The sequence below is a fragment of the Garra rufa genome, chromosome 3 (genome assembly GCF_049309525.1).
Source record: "Garra rufa chromosome 3, GarRuf1.0, whole genome shotgun sequence".
In the NCBI taxonomy this organism is placed as follows: Eukaryota; Metazoa; Chordata; class Actinopteri; order Cypriniformes; family Cyprinidae; genus Garra; species Garra rufa.
Window position 1 is genome coordinate 39,774,680 of NC_133363.1, and position 26,859 is coordinate 39,801,538.

At 41.1% G+C, this 26,859-nt stretch overlaps 1 protein-coding gene across 1 annotated transcript in view; it reads right to left on the minus strand.

Annotated features, from left to right (window-relative positions):
• plekhg4 (pleckstrin homology domain containing, family G (with RhoGef domain) member 4) overlaps positions 1–20,410 on the minus strand; it is a 91,907-nt gene extending 71,497 nt beyond the window's left edge. The window contains exon 1 of the mRNA XM_073836082.1: positions 20,272–20,410. Within this exon, the coding sequence (XP_073692183.1) occupies positions 20,272–20,274 (3 nt within the window). The 5' untranslated portion in view covers positions 20,275–20,410. The remainder of the gene's footprint in view (positions 1–20,271) is intronic.
• Between the last annotated feature and the right edge of the window lie 6,449 nt (positions 20,411–26,859).

The following is a 26,859-nucleotide window of genomic DNA, read 5'->3' on the forward strand; positions in this document are numbered from 1 at the left end:
CCCGGGCCATTGGCCCTGAGGAAGCACCGACGAGGCACGATCAGGCCCCGGAAGTGACAGTGGAAACGCGACTGGCCCTGGCACGCACTAGCACGCCCGCTTTTGGCCCGACAGTGGAAACGCGGCTATTGGTCTATCTAGGCAGGTTCCTCCAGTTCTGAAAACTTCACAATGCGAAACCAGACTTGGAAGGCATATTTGCATTGTCTAAATTGTTCCCTATCCCCTATATAGTGCATTAGGCGCCATTCACTGTACAGAGAATACTAACTCTGTGAACAAGTGACCAATTTCAGCTGCAGCTTCAGCTTCAGCATCTATTTATAGTGTAGGGCGCGGAGCGCTTTAGAATCTAGAAAGCTTTTGTTTGGGCAGAAAGTTTGATGAGAAGCCGAAGTGCAGGTTGATGTCATCAAAATCGCTGATCCATATTGGCGGAAGTTAGAGACTGTAAGATTTGAATGCTTATATCTTGTAAATGCAAACTTTTTTTTAACACACACACTTATGGATAACCTTAAGGCTAACATATTCATACTAAAAAGACAAAAATCTTCAATTCTGATTTTAATGGGGAGTTTAAATGCTGTGGCACTGATGCATTAGATCCATCAGAAAGACAAACCGCGTTTGACCAACTCATTTTACATTACACAAATCTAAATTCCAGAATCTGTGTTGTTTGAAGTGAAAGTTCAGCTGATGTTTACCAGGTCTAAACATCATCCGCATGCCTGAATGTTCTTCATCAACATCAGTCATTTCAGATATATGAGCCACTTCTTGTACAGAATACATTCTAACGACCCTCTTCAAGAAAAAATTAATTCCAGATTGTGGATCTTCATTGATTATTTTAATAGGAAGAACCCAGAAGTTCTCAACTTATGTTCATTGTTATTTGAGTCTTTTTTTTTACAGTTTGAGAGCAGGATGGCCTTCAAAAGCACGAGACAGAGGGCTTTTCCCCTCAAACAGTTCCGACCGAGGTGCCAAGAAGGCATCAATCAAAGAGCAGGCTCTAAAGCTTGGGGAAAAGCTCTCTTGAGACCCACCAAAATCATGCAAACTCTCTCTGCTGAATAATGTATAACATCATTAGGATCCCCATTTAAATTCGCACAGTAACACACACCAGCCATCATCGTGAGCAATCCCAATATCATTTTTCAAGAGCCGTCACTCTAGCTAAACTCATTCAAACAGTGGCAAGGCATGAGAGAAAGATGTTGATTAGAGGAGGCTGTGGTTTCATGTATTCATCATGACTAATGCTCACTTATGAGCCTGACAGTGCCTGTACTGTGTTGACCCAGGAAGGAAGAGGAATCAATGCAGACTTCCTGTCTTAAACAGTGTAAAAGCAAACACTTCCAAGAGAAAGTCAAATATTCCACATTCCTCCTCGATTTTACCTTTTAAAGGTAAGAAACAGCAGCTTAAGCTTTTTCTCTATGAGCTGAATGGGAGGCGCTAGAAGGGCCCAGTCTGAGAGAGGAGAGGGATTTACTGTTAGTCTGCAGCAGACTGCTTAATTTTCTCCAGATCTGAATGGCCACACAAGCCGCTCATTGCTCTCTCTCTTTTATCACTCATCTTGGTCTTTTCTCTCAGGCATTTGTGAGACAAGTTGGTGAGATTTGAGTCTACAATGGTATCATTCTGCAGAGCTCTGTAGTCATGCCTACAGGATAAACACTGTGCCTCATGAGCTTGTGGGAGTGTGTTGTACCACACTTTCAGGCGGATATTCTGTGGTTTTTTGAGTGTTTGTGGTTGGACTTGTTCTGCATTACATTGAGCCCTCATATGCAGGCCCCGGCAAAATCTGATGGAAAATCTTCCAGCATCTTCTGCAGTGATTTTGGGGGAAAAAAACTGTCTGAATTTAGTGAAATAGTTTGGGAGACAAGAGAGCAGTGGATTTATTGATTTATTTACTGTATATTACGCTGCTGCCACAAAGATCTAATATAAACATGTGATTTATTTCCCGGCTGTTTACCTTCAGAGACATAACCGACTGTTTTTTAGTAACTCCTTTATGTTTTAACATAAACGTGTGTGTATTTGACAGTTTAAGCGCAATAAGACATGAAAGAGCAATAAAACATTAGTTTAGTACTCAGATGTCACGTGACACGTTTCTGTGTGCATGCCTTGGAGGTGTGCACATTTAAAAATAAACCTATGTCAGTAGTTTAAAATGGATGATTTCGGCACAATAGACATGATAATCAGAACCAAACAGATGTTTTTTAGCAGAGTATCTGATGTATGAGCTGTAAAGGTACTGCCCTATTCTGGAAAAGAGGGCGGGGAGCAGCAGCTGATTTGCATTTAAAGAGACATGGACCAAAACAGCATGTTTCTGCTTCTAGTCAAAATAGGCATTTTCAAAATGATTTAATAAATGATCTGTGAGGTTTTTTGACTTGAAACTTCACAGACACATTCTGGGGACACCTAAGACTTATATTACACCTTGTAAAATTGAGCATAGGTCTCCTTTAAGGTGGTTCATGGTTAGTCAACTCTTATTATTAGTAGCTGAAAATGCGGTTTGCAAAATTAACAAGTGAACATGCATGTAAAAGCTTTATAATAAGTTTATGCACTTCAAAAGAAGGACTACAGTAGGAATTCATTTTTTGTAAATCTGAAATCATATTTTAGAGGTTAACACACAGACCTAGATAATGTGATTACAGCTCTGCTTTATTCAGCATGTCAACATGTTAATCAGACTTTCTCTGCGACATGTATTTCATCAGATTCAATTATACTTTGTGTAATGTGCAATTGATTGGACTTGGTCTAACTTTTGAAGACTGTGGCTTGACTGGGCAAAAAAAAAAAACACACACACACACACACAAAAAAACACAAGTTCCTTTGTATTGTTCTTGCTTTTTGAAAACAATATCAAAACTTGGCATACATGCTGAATTGAACCATTTCCCAGAATGTGACAAACCATCTAATGGCGGCTGTCTGTGTCTAGGGATGTTGTTAGGAGGAGTGTTATTTATGGCATGGGCTCTTTTCACTAATGGTAATCATGACATGAGAGTGCACGGCATACGGCTTTGTTAAATCAAGCCTGTCCCCTTTTAAGACAGCAGCTTGGCCTTTGGCTGGACAATATTAGATTACTTAAATAAAGCATCTCTATGGGTCACACTCTTACTGGTAAATAATCAAATCAATTGCATCTGTCCCGAGGGAACAGTGAATCCCTCTATTGACTGTTTAAGCCTTACACGACAACATTTTAAGGAAATAAAGGCATAAAAATGTTTTTTGCTGTGGAACAAAATCTAGGTTAACATGCACTTGTAAGCAAGCTAAACTGGGTTTAGTTGAGCATAGTTAAGTCTTCAGTCTTCATCTATCTATTCAAGTAAAGTAAACAATGCGTAACTGAGTATTTGAAGGACTGCGATAAAAACTTTAAAAAAGTGCATTTAAACTTACAAACTATGCTTGTGTACAATAATGAGGAACTGCATAGCATAGTGGTTGGATAGATGATAGGAATGTGAGATGTTCAGACTTGTCCTTTTTAAAAACTGCCATGTGACGAAGAAGGACAATATGGAAAAACGTAACTAGAGAGATAATATAATCCATTAAAAATTTCGGCCAATTTGAATGAGATGAATAAAAGCAACCTTGTTCTTTTAAGCGCACTTGCGTAAAACTGCAGCTGAGCTCTAACAGATGTGTAAGGTAATAAGAGACTTATACACAAATATGAACGCACACACTAAAACACACACACACACTGACTCTTGAGAGACGGCGCATGGCAGGGCAGAGCACTGGGGACTTGACCTTTCACCCTAGCACAAGTGACAGAATGAACCAGCTGTCCATTAGAGCGACACGGTGAAAGAGAAAAAAGGGACAGAGAGAGAAAGAGACATGAGGTACCCAAAAGAAAGAACAAATATTTCCATTTCCAGTGTTTGTCCTGTCCCAGCTGATCAGGTGACCAGGCTATTGTGCATGAGGGTGGCAGAGAGGTTTAGAGGGTGGAAACTTTGGCAGGGCACAATGTGTGGTGGTACGTCAATGGGGAATTATGAAAACAAAAGAGATGTATAAACCTCTCTCTCTCTCTCTCTCTCCTCCCCACCCCCAATATGGACATTTTCCTACTCTGTTATCAGCAGGCTGATAAGAATAAGGTTCCGGACAAGTGAACATTTAGCATCTACTGACTTCCTGTAGAGGTGAAGCAGCTGTTGCACTATGACACCCCCCAGTCACCACATCAAATGACTGTCCAATGCTGAACTCACTTACTGATCACTGATGGGGTCAGATCTACCTGGAACACCTTCCAGTGCTCAAATATAGCTCGCTACAAGAAAAACACATTCAGGAAATATTTATCAACTGACTAACTACAGAAATGGTACCTGGGTAGACATTTTTCCAACAAAACGGATCCCCAGAGAGACAATTCTGTTTAAGAGAACAGGAAGGGATTTTAGAGAGCAGGCCTAAATATGGAACATGTTCAACTCTGGCTGTCAGCAACATTTCATTTATAACTGTGTAGACAGGGTTGAGATTTTAGCATGATACTACTGCTTGCTTATAAAAGATTGGCAATAAAGCGACAGATACTCAATAACATGTTACTGTGTCACAGATTTTCTTCTGTGGAAACTGTTTTTTTTTTTTTTTTTCAAAACATCATTTTTTAAATTATTAAGTGAATTATGTCCTAAAAGGGATAGTTCTAGGGGTGGGAGAAAAAATCGATGCATCGATGCATCGCGATTCTCTCTTCAACGATTCTGAATCGATTCCTAATATTTCAGAATCGATTCTGAGCTTGTTTTTTTTTTTTTTGCATATGGCACGTGTGCGCGCTAGAGACGCGGCTGGCTACAGCGCACAGAATTTGCACTGTGAGACACGTGCGCATAATGCTTGACAGTGTGCTTCCATCCGCCGTGTTTTACTTTAGATATGCGTTCATTTCTGCCGTCTGGAATGCAAGAAACTGTTGCACTGGCAGACTCACGTGCGCTTTGTGTTTGTTCGTCCTAAAGCTCGATTGCAGATGCGGTTAAATGCACTTGCATTTTGGAATAGTTTCAAACGAAATTGTTATACAGTCAGTTATGTTTTCAGAGCAGGACAAAACATCTGATATATTGAAATAGATCTGTGCATCATTGGCGTTCCGTCCATATACAGTAAGCTGCTAATGCTCTGCATATCCAGGCTGTCAGAGAGAATGCGTTCACGTGTTAAATAATATAAACATGCTTATAATTATGAATCCCTTATTTGAATCTTCTGGGCAAGCAGATTCTCCGCATCTTCCTTGACTCCTCAGAATTGATGCGCATTCTGTTTTCTGATTTCATTCGCGGGGTAAGCTGTCCGCGAAGCGCTCGCCCAAGCGGAAAAACGCGCTGTTGCTGCCAGATCCTGATTGCCAAAAATGTATTGTATTTTTGTATATTATATATAATATGTATATTTTCATAATTTCTCAACAATTCAAAAGTTTAAAGTCCACAGAAAAAAATAGCCTATATAAAATGTATATATATTTTTAAAAATAATAATAAACAGGAAAAAGAGGAAATATTAAAATATGATTTCGTCTCTGATTTTATTGGTGTCTAAATAATGTAAAGATATTATTATTTTTGGTATTACTGGTGGTTTTAGCACTCAGCATAACTGGTAAATAAAAGTGTCACCTCTCGCCACTGCTGTGCATTAGTTTGGTAAAGCTGCCTGTCTATGATCTCATCAGTAATAATAAAATGGCAGTAATGCTGAGGAAAAAAAAAAAAAAAAAAAAACTATTGTCTGTAAACTTTCGGATACCTGAAGAAAACTTATTTTAAATAAGTAATTGTTTTAAAAAGTACCTTGCTTACATAATTTAAAAAAATAAAGTAAAGTTGGCCCAAATTAAATTTGATATAAAACAAATATGAAAATGTAGCCATGTGCAGTACTATTGAAAACTGAGAATGTGACCATCGTGATATTTAGTTGTTAATGAAAACAGTAATCAAATTGAATCTTGAAACCGGTGAAGATTGACACACCTACTTTTACAGAGATTCCAACTATAAACAAAAAGCATAGAAACTGCAATTTTACATGTTTTTAAAATTGTAAAGTTGCATTTGCACAGCAGAAGAATTAATTGGGGAAAAAATGTAGATCAAGAATCGTTTTGGAATCGGATCGTGACTCCCAGAATCGGAATCGGATCGGATCGTGAAGTGCCTGAAGATTCCCACCCCTAGATAGTTCGCCCAAAAATGAAAATTCTGTCATTAATTACATACCTGTAAGATCTTTGTTCAACGTCAGAACACAAATTAAGATGTTTTTGATAATATCCGAGCACTTTCTGACCCTGTATAGACAGCAACACAACTACCACATTCAAGGCCGAGAAAAGTAAGGAAGACATTGTCAAATAAAGTAGTTATTTTTGCTGTCTTTTTCACAAAAGGTATTCTCATAGCTTCATAAAATTACAATTGAACCACTGACGTCACTCCGACTATTTTATGTCCTTACAACCCTTTTGGCCCTTAAATTTGGTAATTACATAAGAAGCTCTCAGAAGCTCTTGGATTTCATGAAAAATATTTTAATTTGTGTTCCGAAGATGAATGAAAATCTTACGGGTTAGGAACAACATGAGGGTGAGTAATTAATTAATGACAGAATTTTCATTTTTGGGTGAACTGTCCCTTTAAGATTGAGTTATGAAACACCAGAGAAGTTACGAAAAATCAGAAAAAATGCTGCCAAGTGCTACAACAGAGCTCATCGCATTCCTGGGGTGAGTGAGGCAGAAAATGAAAGCTGTCTGACATTCCACAGGGAATCAAACCTGATGCTCACACAAGTCATAACTGTTCAAACAGACCCCAAAGATATCAACAAACCCTCTCCATGTGCATTTTTTACAATCATTTACTCAGTGTCCTAACTAGACACTAGGGCTGGGCGATTTGGCCTAAAATCAAAATCTCGATTAATTGAACATTTTAACCCAATTACGATTAATGAACGATTATTTTATTCATTAATAAAATTATATTTAATTATATTTAAATAATATTTATTTTTTTGCCCTCATAGTTCACTGACAAGTTTTGAACAGTAAATATGCGCACATATTACAAGTGAGAGATTTTTGAATGAAGGGTGCACACACTAACTACTATCTATGATTATTTATTGAACATTAGTGTTGAACAACTGAAATTAAAGCACACATTGCTTAAAATGAAAAGTCACATTTTTCTTAAATTAGTGAAAATAAATAACTTGCACTTTTGGAAACAAAATAAATTATTTATAAAATAATAATAAATATTAAAAGTAGAAAATAAGCAGTATCTCTTCTAAATAAAATTACTCTTGTATATCCTGTAAATACTTTTTACTGTATAAATACTGTTTAAGCTCTCCATCGACATGTCGGCGGAATAACGTAACGTAACGGAGCGGGGTTACATGACTCCACACGCAGTAGTGTTTTTAAAGGGAAAGTAATTGAAATAATTGACCTGGAAAAATTTGATCGATTATAGGTTCTGAATGTCGATTTCGATTACTTTTCGATTAATCGCCCAGCCCTACTAGACACACAGTGGTAAGTTTCCAGTGACAAGTAGTTTGTTGGTCCAAATGGAAAACATTAATGCTGCGCCAATCAGAACACAGCTAGTGTTTATTACATAAGCTTATATGATGCTGGACCAATTATATTTTTATTGTGGGTGAAGCTACTCAGCAACAATTCTGCAGAAACAAACCAAGTAACTGACCCTTCGCAAACAGCTTGATTGACAGGTGATCTGACCAATCATAACACAGATTTGCCATTTTGTCTGACAAACAAATCAGATAGGAGAGTAGATTAAGTTTCGTGGACTTAAAAAATGTGTCGTTATTTTTGTTTTCTTTGCGTACAAAAAATATTCTCGTAGCTTTGTAAAATTATGGTTGAACCACTGATGGCAGACGGACTATTTTGACGACATCTTTCATACTTTTCTGGTATTTACTTGGCAATCAATGGGACAGCCACAAAGCTCCTGGTTTTCATCCAAAATATCTTAAATCGTGTTCCGAAGATGATCAAAGCTTTTACGGGTTTGGAACGACATGGGGGTATGTGATTAATGACAAAATTTTTATTTTGGTGTGGAGTAACCCTTTTAGCAAATAAGCAAAGATGATTGGTTCACATGTTGATTGATCTAATGAGGCAATATAGTGTTCTGTCATGACAACGCTATTCATTGTTTGAATTTCTTTAAAAAATAAATAAATTTTAAAGCGGAGACCTTGTTTTATACCAGAAGCAACCTGCTCTGTCTTTGTCTATCAGTGTGTTGTCAGTTTCCTCTTTGTTTCGCAATGTATTTTTCACTGCGTAAGAACATGATGTGTAGTGTGAGATGTCTCTGTTTGTCAGACATAGCAACAGTAACTAAGGAGGGCGGGTTTTTGCGAAGGGATGAAAAAATTCCATCTGGTCAGAACATGGTCAAATCAGAAGGAGAAGACTGACTGACAGCCTTAAACTTCGGCCCTTCTGAACTGATTCAAATGAATCATCCCTGTCTTATTTTACATACAGCTGAGATAGAAGTATTGATAAACAACCTTCTGGTGACAGCAGTGTAGAGTATCACATCAGAGTTCTATGAATGCTTGAAGAGTGGCAGTCTTCAGACAGCCCACATGCTGACCCAGAGGCGTCAGGCCAGCGCTCTGAATCACACACTGCCACTGCGCTGGCGTCAAGCTGTAAACAGTGTGCCTGAAGCCAAGACTCATAAGAGGCTCCATCCATATACAGCTGTCTACTCAAAACAATCAAATGTGCACCATTAGCACCATTTGGGGCTCACAGTCATTCTTTAAGGCTTTGTGGAGTGTGACAAATAGATGTGTGTTTCTATTTGTCTTACCTTACTAATACATCCACCAGAGAATAAAAACAAAAACTGATCATCTGACACCCTTACCTAATTTTGCAGTCACTTGATTTTAATCCAGCAGGTTAGGACAGGATGGTAAACTATACTGTACAACAATGATTTGTTCACAATACTAGCTACAACATTCATAATTAAGCTATTTAATTCTCAAAGTCATGTCTACTTCAATAAATCCTGAATTAGGGAATATGGATTAAGACATGTCTGAGTGGGAGTTGCGAAACTGTACACGCTTGTGTGAATGAAATGCACACAATACCCAGACTAACAGGGTCGGTCCCTGTAACAGCTTAGCTTTTAAGCTCCAAGTGTCTCCTCAAAATAAAGCCCATCTAATTTAAATCAGTCTATCCCTGAAATCCAAACCTGTAGATGGGACTCCATCTAAACTCACTGGCACATAATCAGTCAAATACACAACTCAAAATCCTGAGTCCTTGGGGTTAATCTCCAGAACGGTGTACAACTTCAGAGCGGCTGCATTGAGATCAAAGCCTATTCATGAGCTAAACACAAAAAAACGTTGACTTTTGGCCCTCTGCCACTGATGGATTGAGTCCTCGTCTCTTCTATTGTGAAGCAAGACTCCATTGGCTGAGAGCTGGATTGTGTGGCGACACTGTCTGGGGCTGAACTCAGCAGGATGTGACGGTGTAAGGTCATGTGGAAGGGGTTACATAAATTTGGGGGGGTCCCAATGTTTGACTTTGGCACAAGCAATGGGCACCAACTGTGAAGATAAACACAATTTAGAAGATCACATGACAACATAGTACTGCCATTCCAGGACATTCAGTTACCCTTTACACTCCCTATAAATATGTGCTTCTATTATTTTTAAGAACTTTCTGTGTAAGCTAACAGGTCAGTTTGAGGTAGCCTGTGTTATCACAGTGATGATAGACACAACTCTTCTGGCCTCTGCTAAAATAGGTCATGGGGTGAAAAGGACAGTGGGAATTCAACTAAACACCAGTGTTTACATGTTGTCACTAAAATGTGCGCACATGTTTATATTTATGGTTCTCCTTATTACGTCCTTTCCTCTATAAATGAACCATTCATTTCCTCCTCAAATGGTCCACACAGAACGGTTTTCTTTCCTGTCTAGTGTGCTGGGATTACCATGTTTAAGAAGAGAGACCCAAAGGGTGTGACAGCATTCTTGAAGCAGCAAGAGCCTCCCAAACAAGATCCATAACAGTAGACTGATTCATGCGGTTATATTCAGTTCGAGAGATCTGGTTTGTCAAGCCTAATATCTATATTAAAAAGACATTATAAAGTGATAGTTCACTCAACCCCACTGACTTTACAGACTTTATAGTAGAATAATAAAAGAATTAGAATTGTAGACTGCAACTTCAGAATGTGAGGTAATGAAATGACATGAAAATGACTGATGCTTTGCATCAATCCCTCAGAGGAAACAAGTCAAAGCTTGATCCCAAACATTACAGTTTGGTTACTACAGTGAACACAGGAGAAAACAGTGAAACCCCTTAGCACTGCACAGCACTCTCTTGCTACTCCACATGTCTTGAGTTGTGTCTGTATGTAACGGTTGTCCCAAAGATGTCCAGTGCACAATGATTTACAGGCATGTAGGACAAAATTAACCCTGAAGGTCTTTAGTCAACATCCCTGAACTCTAAATCCCATTACATCACCATGACATTAAAAATGCTTTCTTTTTACTCAGACATCTGTTAACGTTCACACTACAAACTATTTAAAACCAAGCCGACTATTCTAAACATGCGGAATGATCTGTCTTTGTACAACGTTACATCAGTGCTCTAGCTGCGTAATGAACATTTGGCCTTGCAGGGTCAAATTTTAAAACCTGTAAAGCACATATGATGGCTATTTGGATAGTCTAAGCAGACCACAAACCCCTTTGCAGTATTGAGGAGTATCCAGCCAAACATTAGCAGGGTTTGGTATGGAACTGAGTATAACCAAATGTCACAATCTGAGTGCTGAACTAACATTTTGGCATTTTGTTTATTCAGTAATGAGAATGAAGGGTACAGTGGTATTCTGTTGACATCTAGCATAACAGACAGGGAGCAAGAGAGAGCGAGAAAGAGAGTGCTGTGATCATGTTTTATACTCTGTATTGAACAGGTCTGATCGGGAGAAACATTGCGAGCATTCCTCTACCTCAGCAATATACAGAGCAGCCATGAGATCTGGCTTACTGTTATCACACAAACACACATTTAGTTTTCAAAATTAGGACAACCATATACTTCTATTTTGTATGTACATTCATATTTATGGGTCATTTTGTCTCGATTCAACCAGAGCTCCCTGGCTCAAATTTTGGATTTTGTCAATATTTTTATCTGAAGAAAGATAAACATGTGTCATGATGAAAGCCAAAATATGAAATGTCATGGATGTATATTTACTGAGTAATCCACTATTTTGTAGAGGGGGGTCAAAATGACAATTTTCACCTGAGATTTGAAGCCAAATTACAGGTGGGTAAAAATTACTTTAAAAGATGACAGCATCATTATTTAATTTTTACACAGAGATAGAATTTGAAGATCTCTGATGAATCAGAGTTTTGAACTCAAAAATTTAATCTAAATCTCAACTGAAAATTGTCATTTTGACCCCCCTCTACAAAATAGTGGATTACTCTGTAAATATTAGAGATCGACCGATATATCGTCCAGCCGATATAACAACTGTAACAACTGAGCCGCTGTGCATCTCCATTTAAACACAGCGGTGTTTGGTTTATGAATGAACGTGCGTTTTTAAACGAATCTAGTGAAATGATTCAATTTCCCGTTCATAAAGACAGTCATTTGCTTTATTCAGGAATGAATCAGCTGTTCGAACGAATCAAATGAATGATATGATTCAGTAATTAAATCAGTGTCTTGCCGCCATCTGCTGGCAGGTCCTCTCAGTTATGTATATATATAATTTAAATTTTTTTGTATTCAAAATTTTATATTTAAAACATTAAAGTTTAACATTAATCTCGGCTCTTAAACTTATGTAAATGATTGACAGTTTTTATATTATTTGTTTTATATATTTAATGCTTGGTCAGTTTGATTTGTTTGGTTAACTTTGGTTAAATCTTTTATAATAATACTGTGCAGTGCACAAAATCAAGATGAGTCATTGTGTTCAATGTTCATGATGTTAAGTTTAGAAATGATGTGCATCCACTTATTATTAGTGTGACATTTTAGCATGCAAATAAAGGGGAGAACTTCAAGATATCGGCCCTAAAAATCGGCCAAAAAAATCGGCAGCACATATCGGCCATCGGCTGACCCTGACTCTAAACATTGGCTTCGGCTATAGAAAAACCCATATCGGTCGATCTCTAGTAAATATCCATGACATTTCATATTTTAGCTTCCATCACTATACATGTTTATCGCTCTTCAGAAAAAAAACCAACAAAATCCAAAATTTGAGCTGCGGAAGTGTCTGAAATTTGGTTGATTTGGCTCGGAATGACCCATATAACACATGCACACTAATCCTCAAAAGTTTGGGGTCTGTAAGATTCCAAAAAATTAAGTAAGTGTGACACTGAAGACTTGAGTAATGACTACTGAAAATAAATAAAAAGCTTTTCTAACATTATTCATACCATTCAAAAGCTTAGAGTCAGTTTTTTTAATAGAAATTAATACTTTTATTTAGCAAGAATGCTTTAAATTGATCAAAATAAAGACATTTACAATGTTACTAATTATTTCCATTGCAGATAAATGCTGCTTTTCCGAACATTATATTTATCAAAGAAACCTGAAAAATTCTACTCAGCTGTTTTCAACATAATATAAACGTTTTTGAGCAGCAAATCAGAATATTAGAATGATTTCTGAAGTATCAGTTAACTGAAGTAATGATGCTAAAAAAAAAAATTTAAAAGCTTTGAAATCACAGGAATAAACTACATTTTAAATAGTAAAAATATTTAAAAAACTGTACTGTTTTTTGCTGTTTTGTACTTTGGACCAAATAAATGCATGCTTGGTTGTCAGAAGAGACTTCTTTTCTTTAACTTTGTTAAAACATTAAAATCTTACAGTTAAAAACTTTTGAATGGTAGTGTAACCTTGGTAAGACTAAATGTTTTTTTTTTTTTTTTTTTTTAAATCATACCAACCACAAACATTTAATAATAGTACATGTGTTTATGTTTGTGTGTGTATTCTAAAAGCAGTGTAATGTCAAATTTATCTGACCTCTTCAGACTGCCCTAAAGGTAAGTATACTCCCGGACACACACATCTCAGACAAATCTGCCCACTCACAAGAAACTTAGCAAAGCATAACGCTGAAATTCTTCAGTCAAGAGTCATAGAAGCACGCAGCGTTACTCTGAAGGGTTAAAGTTTAACACATCAGAGCGGGCTCAAGAACAGCCCTCTACTTGACAACAGATACAGACAAACCTCAGACCTCTCTGAAGCATCTGAGTAAACCTGCTCTTCAAACACAGCTACTAGATAACCCAGTGACCCTTGGACAAACATCTCTACAGCAAGGTGGGTTGAATTAAAGACCGCCTCGCTGCTAAGTTGTCCAGAGACACAAAAAAAGCACACAATAAATGGGCCTAATTTAAGCCTCCGACATCTTGACAAGCAGCGGTGGGCTTGAATGAACGAGCGGGAGGCTATTTTGCTTTTAAACGCATTTGTTTCCAGTTACCTCAACAGCTATTGTAAGCTACAGATCACTGAGCTGGAGCTGCAGTGTTTCCTGAAAAACTGAACCATATGCAGCCTGGCCGGTTTGGGGGATTGGATGTTTAGACTGACTTTGTAAATTGTACCCGGCTCACTCAATTACTAGGACAGAGCGATCGCTCACAGGACGAGCCCAGCAGCGCTTTCGGAGACGATACACTCCAGGTCAGAGGAAGTTCCTCGTAAAGGGTAAGGACTACGAATGTTTGTGGTTCAACCAGCAGATGTAGCACAGCTCAACCTGCTCGAAGCATAATTGTGGTTTGCACTGATGAATGAGCATATGAGTGTATTAATAACAACGTACTTCTACTCCAAACACTTCATTTTGCCCCTCTTTCCGCCCCCCGTTCTTTCCTTCTGGACTCATTTTCAATATCAACCCAGCAAACCCAAACACAAAAGATAAATTGAATCCACACAAAATATGATTTCAGATGAAACACATCGCCTTCAGGGCAGCAATCACCTTTAGGAAAACGAAAGGCCAAGAGTGTACACACATGCACACTTTCCTTCCTCTCTGCATGGTTGACCTTAGGGTTGTGCCGATAAACGATAGTATCGTGTATCGACGATAGTCAGAGATATCGCCTGTTGCTGATGCCTTTGACGATAGTTAGACGATTATTATTATTATCCGTCAACAAAGAACTTAACTTTAGCAATGCAGCACAGAGAGTCTGTTCTAGGATGCTTCAGAAACTTGCCGCGGTATAAACACACGCATAGAGAGGCCACAGCGCCTTAACGCACCTCGTGCAGTGAAAATGGGAGATTTTCATCATCCAGTACGGTGGTACATTAACTGATTCTAAAGGGAGTGTTATATTATATTAGCATTGCAGTCATTAGGATAACAGAGGTAGTAAAACCTGGTTCAGGCTGAATGAATTACGATGTATCATAATCAGTCTGTATACAGTAAACATAAACATTCATCTCAGTAACGTCTATAGGCGTTAATTAGAATTACGATGCGATCAGATGGCGCTAAACATACGCACGTGAATTACACGCGCGTCACTTCTCCGCATTCAATATGAACTTAACTACAACATCACCTGATGACAACCTTCAGACATGCAGCGGTAACATTATCGCAATATGACGGGTAAAGAAAGATTCATTCATTTACATTCTGGCACGCACATTTACAGCTCACTCACTGACGATAGCAGAGAATGAAACCGAAAGTAACTTGAACAACTCCGGCAGAACTATAGTCAACGCTCTGTACACGCACAACTTAATCATATGCCAAAAGAAAGTCTACCTTTACAAAACGAATAAGGAATTTAGTACAGAGATAATTAATTAAATTAGCACGATAGTATCGTGTATCGGCGATCTCTCAGGCTGACGATATGGCGATTTGAAAATTGAGCATATCGCCCAACACTAGTTGACCTCTTTATAGGCTCACTGAGATGTAAAGGAGACGAGTGTAATGCAGAGAACAGCTGGCGTGACAGGCCTGAGCACACACACATACACACATTTGGAAGACCCCAATAGTCATGAAGAGAGGTCACACACAGACACAGTCAAACCGGCTCTATGAAACGCACAGAAAAACAGCAGCACGCAGTCAGCTCTCAGCGGAGCATATTCATGCTGAATCCACAGTTTCACTCCCCTCGGCTGCTTCACCTGCGTCAAGGGCAGTACAGACCACCAACACACATGCTGACCACTTAACTTATTTATTAAAAACACACACTGACTATGTTACAAACGGGATGACTGAGAGTGGGGATCCAAATGCAAGGCTTTATTTAGACGAGGTCAGAACAGACAGGGTCGATCACCAGCAAACATCAACAGCAAAGATAATCCAATAGCGTAATCCAAAGAACAAGCGTGGGTCAAAATCCAGGTGAGCAGTCCAAAGGAAACAGGGAAATGAAAACCAGAAACTAGAAAACTACGACTAAGACTAGGGATAAACTGACTATGACTATGACTAGGAAAACAGGGAAAACAAACAGGGAAAAATGCTCAGTAATGTCCACAAATGTAAATCAATACTTCGCAATGAGTGTGTGTGTGAAGCTGGCTTTTATGGTAGACAAACAGGAAGTAACCATAGAGGCAGCAGAGGGAGCAGCAACAGTCAGTGGGGGTAAGGGCTCCCTCTGCTGGCCTGGCGTAACATAGCCCCCCCCCAAGGAGCGGCTTCCAGACGCTCCAAAAAACAACAGGAGGAAACAGTCCAGGGGAGCGGTGGGGGGGCCAGGAGACTGAGGCAGAACAGGTGGGGCAAAGGCCCTCCAGAGCAGGGCAGGAGATTCAGGAGCCCTCCAGGGCAGGGCTGGAGGCAGAGCAGTCCTTTGAGGTGGAGCAAGAGTCTTAGGAGCCCTCCAGGGCGGAGCAGGAGGCTTAGCGACCCTCTGGGGCAGAGCAGGAAGCGTAGAAGCCCTCCGGGGCGAAGCCGAAGGCGGAGCAAGGGGTTTAGGAGCCCTCCAGGGCGGAGCAGGAGGCGGAGCGGCCCTCCAGGGCAGAGCAGGAGGCGCAGGAGCCCTCCAGGGCGGAGCAGGAGGCGCAGGAACCCTCCAGGGCGGAGCAGGAGGCGCAGGAACCCTCCAGGGCGGAGCAGGAGGCGCAGGAACCCTCCAGGGCGGACCAGGAGGCGCAGGAGCCCTCCAGGGCGGAGCAGGAGGCGCAGGAGCCCTCCAGGGCGGAGCAGGAGGCGCAGGAGCCCTCCAGGACGGAACAGGAGGCGCAGGAGCCCTCCAGGGCGGAACAGGAGGCGCAGGAGTCCTCCAGGGCGGAACAGGAGGCGTAGAAGCCCTCCAGGGCGGAACAGGAGGCGCAGGGGCCCTCCAGGGCGGAACAGGAGGCGTAGAAGCCCTCCAGGGCGGAACAGGTGGCCGCATCATGGACTGGGACCTGGGGAGAACAGGGATAGAGGAGGCAGACAGAGCAAGGAGAGAAGTAGAGAGTTCATGGGAGAACGTGGCCTCCATAGCCGTGACCAGGCAGACGAGAACTTCAGGACCAACTTTCGGGGCAGTTCCTGGGCAGACAGAGACTTCTGGAACGGCCCCAAACGCCAAGACAGAGATGACAGGGAACCTAGGCGGTGCAGGCAGAGCAGGGAGTCTTGGCGGGGCAGACAGAGCAAGGAACCTTGGCGGAGCAGACAGGGCAGGGAATTTTGGCGGCGCTGGCAGAGCAGGGAGCACTGGCGATGCGGGCAGAGCGTGAAGCCTTGGCTGAGCGGGCAGAGCGTGAAGCCTTGGCGGAGCGGGCAGAGCGTGAAGCCTTGGCGGAGCGGGCAGAGCGTGAAGCCTTGGCGGTGCTGGCAGAGCGTGAAGCCTTGGCGGAGCGGGCAGGGCGTGAAGCCTTGGCGGAGCGGGCAGAGCGAGAAGCCTTGGCGGTGCTGGCAGAGCGTGAAGCCTTGGCTGAGCGGGCAGAGCGTGAAGTTCCGCTATGGACGCCACCTCCGAAGGAGGTATAGGCGCAGCGGACATGCGTGCAGAAGAGCTCTCCAGAACAAACTTGTGGGCAGACTCATGGGCAGAAGAGGCCACTGGGGCACAGTGTGCAGCCCACACACTCAAAATGGCGATAGCCATAACAGGTAGCACAGTTGGCGGAGGAATGCCCTCCGGGTCATTGGGCGTGGGGCTTGGGAGCGTTGGCTCTGTGGGACTTGGGAGCGTTGGCTCTGCATGGCTTGGCAGCGTTGGCTCTGCATGGCTTGGGAGCGTTGGCTCTGCATGGCTTGGGAGCGTTGGCTCTGCATGGCTTGGGAGCGTTGGCTCTGCATGGCTTGGGAGCGTTGGCTCTGCATGGCTTGGGAGCGTTGGCTCTGCATGGCTTGGGAGCGTTGGCTCTGCATGGCTTAGGTGCGTTGGCTCTGCATGGCTTGGGAGCGTTGGCTCTGTATGGCTTGGGAGCGTTGGCTCTGTATGGCTTGAGAGTGAAGGCTCTGGATGCTCAGGGGAGATGTGACTTGGCAGTGAAGGAGTAGCTATGACCTGACTCTTCATGACAGGAGCAGCAGTGACTTGATTTGGCGTGAGAGGGACAGCTGTGGCTTGGCTTGGCTCGGAGGGAACAGCTGCTTGACTTGGCCTGACAGGAACAGCAGCTGTATCTTGACTTGTCCTGGCAGGAACAGTGACTGTGACGTGACTCGACTCGGCAGGGACAGCAGCTGTAACTTGATTTGGCGTGACAGGGACAGCTGTGGTTTGGCCTGGCTCGGAGGGAACAGCTGCTTGACTTGGCTCTGAAGAAACGACTGCTGCGACATGATTTGGCCTGACAGGAACAGCAGCTGTATCTTGACTTGTCCTGGCAGGGACAGTGATTGTGACGTGACTTGACTTGGTAGGAACGGCAGCTGGTGCAGGTTCGAGAGAAGCAGATATGACGTTCACAGGCAATGGCTTGGTTGACGTGGCGTGAGCAGACGCTGGCTTGGTTGACGTGGCGCTAGCAGATGCTGGCTCGGCTGACAGTAAGGGACCAGCTGAACGAGCCGACCGCAGTGGTGGGTCCTCCAAGCTAGACATTAGTCTCTGATACGTCCTGGAAGGGTGTGAGTCTGGCGCTGTAGCCACCCTGTTAATAACAGACTCAGGTATGGCGGCCATCTTGCGTACAGGTTCAGGCGTGGCGGCCATTTTGTGTGCAAGCACGGGCGTGGCGGTCATCTTGGGTGCAGGCTCTGGCGTGGCGGCCATCTTTGCAGCAGGCTCTGGCGTGGCGGCCATCTTTGCAGCAGGCTCTGGTGTGGCGGCCATCTTTGCAGCAGGCTCTGGCGTGGCGGCCATCTTTGCAGCAGGCTCTGGCGTGGCAGCCATCTTAGCAGCAGGCTCTGGCGTGGCGGGCATCTTCGCAGCAGGCTCTGGCGTGGTGGCCATTCTGACCGGGAACTCAGGAACGGGAGCCATCTTATGAACGTGCTTTGGAACGGCGGCCATCTTGTGAGCAGGGTCTGGAAGAGCGGCCATTTTGCGAACAGGATCAGGAAGGGCGGCCATCTTGGGTGCAGACTCAGGAAAGGCGGCCATCTTATGAGCTGACTCGGGAAGGACAGCCATCTTGGAAACAGGCTTTGGGACAGCGGCCATCTTGTGAACTGGCTTGGGGGTGGCAGCCATCTTGTGAACCGGCTTGGGAATGGCGGCCATCTTGTGATCGGGTCTTGGGGTGGCAGCCATCTTGTGAGATAAGTCAGACGTGGTAGATTTCTTGTGAGCTGGGTCCAATCGGGTGACCATCTTGAATGCGGACTCAGGAAGGATGGTCATTCCGAAAGCTGATTCGGGAAAGGCGGCCATTTTGTGAACGGGCTCCTGAAAGGCAGACATCTTGTGCTTGGGCTCGAAGCTAGCAGACCTCTTGTGCTGTGGCTCGAAGCTAGCAGACATCTTGTGCTGTGGCTCGAAGCTAGCTGACATCTTGTGCTGTGGCTCGAAGCTAGCAGACATCTTGCGCTGTGGCTTTGGGCTAGCAGACATCTTGTGCTGTGGTTCTGAGCTAACAGACATCCTGTGCTGAGGCCCTTCTAGTACTCCCACAGTGAACGGAGATCCACAATGCGACAACACAAAGTCAATAAACTGTGCGAGGGTCCAACTAGGGTCCTCATCGGGTAAATTGTAACCGATATCTGTGTCCAACCCACTCCAAAAACACTCCTTCATTAAGGTCTCATCGTAAGGTGCCAGATAACAATAAGCAATGAAATCCCTCACATAATGCTCGATGGGACGGCCATTTTGAAAGATGGAGCAGAGCAGACTTACGGGGTTGGACAAACTTCCTGTTGAATCCATTCTTGATGGTTGTTCTGCTGGTGGTGAATAAAGCCGCTGGATCCGGGTGTGGCGAAGTATTCTGTTACAAACGGGATGACTGAGAGTGGGGATCCAAATGCAAGGCTTTATTTAGACGAGGTCAGAACAGACAGGGTCGATCACCAGCAAACATCAACAGCAAAGATAATCCAATAGCGTAATCCAAAGAACAAGCGTGGGTCAAAATCCAGGTGAGCAGTCCAAAGGAAACAGGGAAATGAAAACCAGAAACTAGAAAACTACGACTAAGACTAGGGATAAACTGACTATGACTATGACTAGGAAAACAGGGAAAACAAACAGGGAAAAATGCTCAGTAATGTCCACAAATGTAAATCAATACTTCGCAATGAGTGTGTGTGTGAAGCTGGCTTTTATGGTAGACAAACAGGAAGTAACCATAGAGGCAGCAGAGGGAGCAGCAACAGTCAGTGGGGGTAAGGGCTCCCTCTGCTGGCCTGGCGTAACAGACTAAAAGTCTTGTTCACGTATAACAAGCACACTACATCACCACAGAGACATTCCCCCATAGCTAAAGTGTTTTCTCACATTGTTGATACAGCCTAGCCAATCTGCAGCAGTACAGTAAAGCTTAGTAAAAACACTAACAGTACCCCCTGTCTCCCACCCCTCCCCCGTCTCAACCCCCGTAAGGTAAAGCCATTAGCACCTCTAAACTCCAGAGTTGTCTGTACTCACCATGCTGTAGGTTGATTGTCCTTTCCCTCATTAAATTCATTTTCCAGTGAGTCCGGCGGCGTCTCGTGACGCGGTTGAGTGTGGGTGTTCGTGCATGTGTGCTGAGTGGGCAAGTTTGTGTGTGTGTTGCTCACTAACCCTTCCAAACTGCAGGTCTCCGACACACTGACACACTCCCCACACACTGCAGCAGCTCGTGAGGTAGAGACCGCCCACTCACTCTCTACCCCTCCCCTCTCATGCTGCCTGCCTGCCTGTCACTCAGAAAGTTTTGACCACACCCACAGCTCAAAGACCCTCCCAAACACACTTTATACAGGCTGCTGGAGCAAAAAAGACACAAGAGAAAAATAGTGCCAAAATGAATATGCAAACTACATGTGACCCTGGAGCACAAAATCAGTCTTAAGTAGCACAAGTATATTTGTAGCAATAGGCAAAAATACATTGTATGGGTCAAACTATATTTTTATTTTATACTAAGTATGATCATGTTCCATGAGGATATTTTGTAAATTTTAGGGATGCACCAAATATCCGGCCACCGAAAATGGCCCAAAAGTGCATTTTCGGTTTTCGGCCGTGTGTTGACGCAAACAGAAACCGCGGCCTGCGCGTGCTTGTCTGAAAGCAACACGTCTGCAGTGTGGACGTATTTCAGTATATCTGAGAAAGACCCACGGATAGCGATTTGCAAAACTTGAATGCCGAAATTTCAAGAAGGGGTGTGTCTGCAGTGGTGCGTGTAGCCAGTGATGAGAGCAGAGATCGAGACGTAGCTTTCAGTGAGTGAAAAACAATGGCTTTACGTTGGTGTTAGGTCGCAATATTTTAAAGATATGTCTTTGCTATATACTGTATTTTTATAAGTATTTGTGACCCTGGACCACAAAACCAGTCTTAAGTCGCTGGGGTATATTTGTAGTAATAGCCAAAAATACATTGTATGGGTCAAAATTCTAGATTTTTCTTTTATGCCAAAAATCATTAGGATATTAAGTAAAGATAATGTTCCATGAAGATTTTTTGTGAAATTCCTACTATAAATATATCAAAATTTAATTTTTGATTAGTAATATGCATTGTTAAGAACTTAATTTGGAGAACTTTAAAGGTGATTTTCTCAGTATTTTGATTTTTTTGCACCCTCAGATTCCAGATTTTCAAATAGTTGTATCTCGGCCAAATATTGTCCTATCCTAACAAACCATACATCAATGGAAAGCTTATTTATTGAGCTTTCATATGTTGTATACATCTCAGTTTTGTAAAATTTTACCTTATGACTGGTTTTGTGGTCCAGGGTCACATTTATGCTTTAAACCATGTTGGTGAGCCAATGGATATCACACAAGCAACGTAAAAACTGCGCAATATGTTAAAGTGAAAGTAAAAGCTGACAGTGCTTTCAGCATCTAACGTGCATTCTCTCAGAGACAATGAGAGACAATTATACTTCATATGCTGATATTAATTTAGTTCCCTAATATTTTTCTTTTGCCCTGAACATGGTGGGAAAAAAATAAAAAGAAACGTATTTTGTGTAAGGTTTGTTTTTGAAAGTCTTAAAGCTCTTAATTTTCATTGATGACTGCAGTGTTATTAGGGGTTAAGAAAGTCTTAATTATGATTTCAGGTGGTCTTAAATGTGGGGACTGAAAGACAAGAATTGCGATGAAACTTCAAAAGGCTATCCATTGAATAAATATGAGCGCTGCACGTTTCAAAGTCATTTGCTGCGCTGCTTTGTGTACCATTCTGATAGCGCCTCCTACTGGAAGAGAAATGCGTAGAGTTGTAAATGTGAACTGATGGATCCACAAGATAATGTGTTATAAAAATTTAAACAATTAAACAATTTAAACAAAGGCAGTAAAATATATATGTTATTTAAGTAATATAATACTTGATTGATGATAATTGTTTAAATTAATATCATTGATTTATTCTTTGAAACTTTAATATTAATTTATGCAATTGCAATGCCTTGATTTTAGTAAGATTAGTACACAGTCATAGCCATAAATGCAATGGTACTAATAATTGGCATAATTCTTTCGGTGTTTCGGTTTTCGGCCTTGGTTTCCTCTTTTTCGGTTTTTGGTTTCGGCCAAGAATTTTCATTTCGGTGCATCCCTAGTAAATTTCCTACCATAAATATATAACTTAATTTTTGATTAGTAAAATGCACTGCTAAGAACTTAATTTCAGATGATGTATAAATCTCACTTTAAAAAAAAATTGAGCTTTATGACTGGTTTTGTGGTCCAGGGTAACATATTAAATATGTAGCGTCTTACAATCATTAGAAAGTATTTAAGGCATTGTGTACTCAAAAAAATACATATTTTCTGTTTGGTTACCAACGTTCTTTAAAATATCTTCTGCAATGCTTTACAGACGAAACAAAGTCATACAGGTTTGAAAAGTCATGAGTGTGAGTAAATTATTCATTTACTTTTTGGGAGAAGTATACCTTTAAAATGGGCCATAGAATGGAAAACTGTGTTTAGCTTGGCATAGCTGAATAATAACAGTTCTGTACATGAACCTGACATACCGTGAGTCTCAAACACCATTGCTTCCTCCTTCTTATATAAACCTGGTGTTTGCAAAAGACCACTGAAAAATAGGCCAATCCTAACATAACACAGACTATGACATTATAGTCGGGATCATTAATAGTTACGCCCCCAACATTTGCATAGCCCAGTCATCAGAAGTTCTGCAGGTAGGCTATTGTGAAAAAACAAAGCGAGGACAATAGCGAAAATGGCAGATCACGGAAATGTTATGTTCCAGGTTGTGCAGGGGATGTTAAGTGCAGGGATGGGTTGGTGTCTATACTCAGAAAGGCACTGAAAACATAACACGTTCTAATAAAATAAGGTGAGCCACTAAAAGGACATGGTTAGCTTCTTGCTAGCAGTAGCCTGTTACATTGCAGTACATAAGATTTCACTTACCACATAAACAGAGTAATGAGAGACGACTGCGCAGATGTTGGCGAATGATTTACAGATCCTGAGCATCACTAAGAAGCATCTGAACTTGTAAAATGTGTGGTAAGTACTGCCGCTGTAGTATAACGTTACACAGAGCACATGCAATCACAAATTTCAAAAGTGAAAGTAAAAAGTGATTGTGCATTTAATGCCCCAAATATAAATAGCAGCTCGGGCTGCGTGATTAAATATATATTTTCCTCCCTGTGTGAGCTACTGAAATGCCACTCTGTGAAACAGCCAATCAGAGCAGAGCTCATCATTATTATTCATGAACCTTCTAAAAGACTAAAACTTTTACAATTAAAAGTGAAAATATAAAAATGAAGGCTAATTCTAAATATTAATAAATAATATAATAGTATATAAAAAGTAATATTAAAATAATACATCCAACTGAACTCACTGACTCGCTTTAAGTAACCTTAACTGACTGTATGTGATGTTAGAAATGAGAACAGCACTTTTAAATTAAATATTTACAAAAATACATCACTCAGTCAAATTTAATTTATTGCACAGGACTCTTGAGGAAACACAGTTGTAAACACTGTAATCTGGCTTTTCACTGAGAAAGCTACATACACCCAGAGACTGGCTCCCTGCTGACAGAGTGAATGGACACAGAACTCTAGTGGGAGGGAAAATGCCGTCCAAGACGAGTGATTGACACTGGATCTACTCACCACTGTCCAACAGCTGAGAAGGGATCAACAAGGAGAAAGACAGACTGTGAGGGGTAAAGTGAACATGGGGGACAAAGGGTCAGTGCCTCAGTCAAATACACAGCTGGTCTAAGCAGAATTAAGGCACCTCTAACCTTAATACACAGCTTTAATTGAGTAATTCATTAATTATTTGTACCTCTGAATGCTTTCTTCTTTCTTTGAAGGTCTGAATGCCTCTTTCTTGATTACACTACATATTTTAATATTAAATAAAGATCCAACATTAATGACAGAATTGTCATTTTTGAACTCCAGCTAAAGCTTCTAAACAACAAACATGTCTATAATAACGTGCATCCATGTGCATACTGTTTAAAAGTTTAGATTTATTATATAACAAATAATACAGTGAAAACAGTAATATTGTAAAATATCATAACAATTTAAAATAACTGGTTTCTATTTTAATGCATTTTAAAATGTTATTTATTCCTGTGATGGCAAAGCTAAATTTTAGGCTGCATTAGTCTTCAGTGTCACACGATCCTTCAGACATCACTCTAATATGCTGATTTGGTGCTCAAGGGGCTCTCCTCCTGGGCAAACAAATGTAACCCAGTGTTGATAAATTGCTAAATACACCTGGTTAAAAGAAAACTAGGTTTAAGCAATTTTTCAACCAATGTCATCTTGGATATTGATTTTCTTAAGTAACATTGACAGGGCCCTTAATCAATAATTTAACCACATTCAAGTAGAAAAAAAAGCATTTAGGCAAGCCAACACATACAATACATTAATTCATACATTTAAACAGAATTAATTCTTATTATTCAAATTAAATAGCTATTTATATTTCCCTAGCTCATACTCACTTAGCTTTTATTTGAGGCTGATCTGCAAGAGCACAAAGGAGATTCTCAACTTGGTACCAAGGTGCATATAAACCTAAACAATGAATTAAGGCCATACTAATTTGAATCCACATATGTGGGTCAGTGTGTATACGTTTTTCATCACTGGGTTAGGTTTGTCTATTTTTATAGGGGTCCAGTATAAATAGAGACAGCGCAGTGTACAACCCTTCCTCACTAAAACTCTCTATGTCAAACATGTGACCATTCCTAAATTAAAATATATTTACTTTTAACGAGCCATGTAAAAAACATTTGTTCCTCTGGCTGTAGAGCAGGGGTCTTCAACCTTTTACAGGCCAAGGATCCCTTGATGTTTAGAGTGATGAACCAGGGGCCCCTGTAGTGTATAAATAAGTGTTGCATTTTAAGCCTGTCCTATAATAGCATTGGTACAGTACCATATTAATGTATTTATATACATTGTTATGATGCCCACATTGCATTTAAAAAACATTACTGATGTACATAGTACTACTATATACACTTAAAACTAGGGATGTAACGATATTTCGTGGTACGATATTTCGCGATGCAAAAATGTTACGATATGTATCGTAGAGTGATGACGATACATTTACGATATGACGACAATCTAATCCTATTGGTTGAGCTGCCGACGTCTCCTACTCTGCAACAGCGCTGCTTGTGCTTTCATTGCAGAATCAGATGCAGAAATCATTTGAACTGAATATTAGTAGAGCAACATGAGTTCGGCTGAAACTTAAATTAAAGATACCCTGTCTTCACGTCCGACAGCATTTTGGTTTCACAGTCATGCGACAGTACGACGGTAGAAAAAAAATTACAGACAAAACATTATTACAGTCACGGTGCATGTTATTAACACGGAGTGGGAAATGAAAAGATCCGTGCTTCAGACTCACCCGCTTTTCGAGTCACACATTGGAACAAACATCTTAAAGCTTTTATGGCTCTTAGCGACAGGAACCTCCGAAGATGTATTGTAATCCTTTTATAAGCAGCAGCCACGATTTAAGCAGTTACCGCACAGATAACTATTTACAACCAAAAGCACATTTCACTGAGCGCATGTCGGAGTGTTGAAAACATGATCAAGATCATTTAAAATAGGCTATAATGGAGCTGTATGATCCATAAAATACGGAGAAAGGCTATTAATAAAGGGAAAAAATCCCGAAAATGCGTGTATAGCCTGCGCAGGTTAAAATAAAATTATGTGTAAAATGTCATAGTAAACTGTGTCTGATATGAAAACTACGCTAGTCATTGTCCCATAAAATGACAAATAGCAAATAACAAATATAGTTTTTTCATTACGTTTCATTTATTTTGTTTTTGTTAAGTAAAACGAGACCTTGTTGTTTGCAACTACGTTTACCCCGAGACCGTGTCGCGAACACCAGCTCGACCGCAAAACACTTTCACTTTGAGAGAAAGCGGCGGCCGCGGAGAGATTCCACCGCTTGACGCGTCCCATGTGAAAGGGCTTTTAAACGGTCTTCAGACAGCGTGAACACAAAACGGGACCGTTTGAGAGCAGCTTCAGCGTGTACCGGATTGAGTCCAAAGAGCAAATACCCGTGCATGTCACCCGCACCGCACCTGACAGATAAATATTATTCCACCCATTACGTCAATTTTAGCGGTTCACCCGTCGGGTAGGACTCTGTTTGGCACACACATAGAATCTTGCATTGATAGCAGGTTTAAAGAATTTGACATCTTGACAATCTTATGTTAAATAAAAAATAAAATAAAATTAGTGACAGACAGACCTATAGTTGTTAATTTGAATACAGGTTTTTATTAAACCTTAAAATGTGACCTTGTATGTAAAACTAAGAAAGCTATTGAAATTTATTATTTTTTTATCTGTTGTTTGATTTTCAGTTTCATGTTTTAACTTTTGTTCAAAATATCGTGATACGTATCGTATCGTGAACCCAATATCGGGATACGTACCGTATCGTGACCTAGGCATATCGTTACACCCCTACTTAAAACCATTTAACTGAA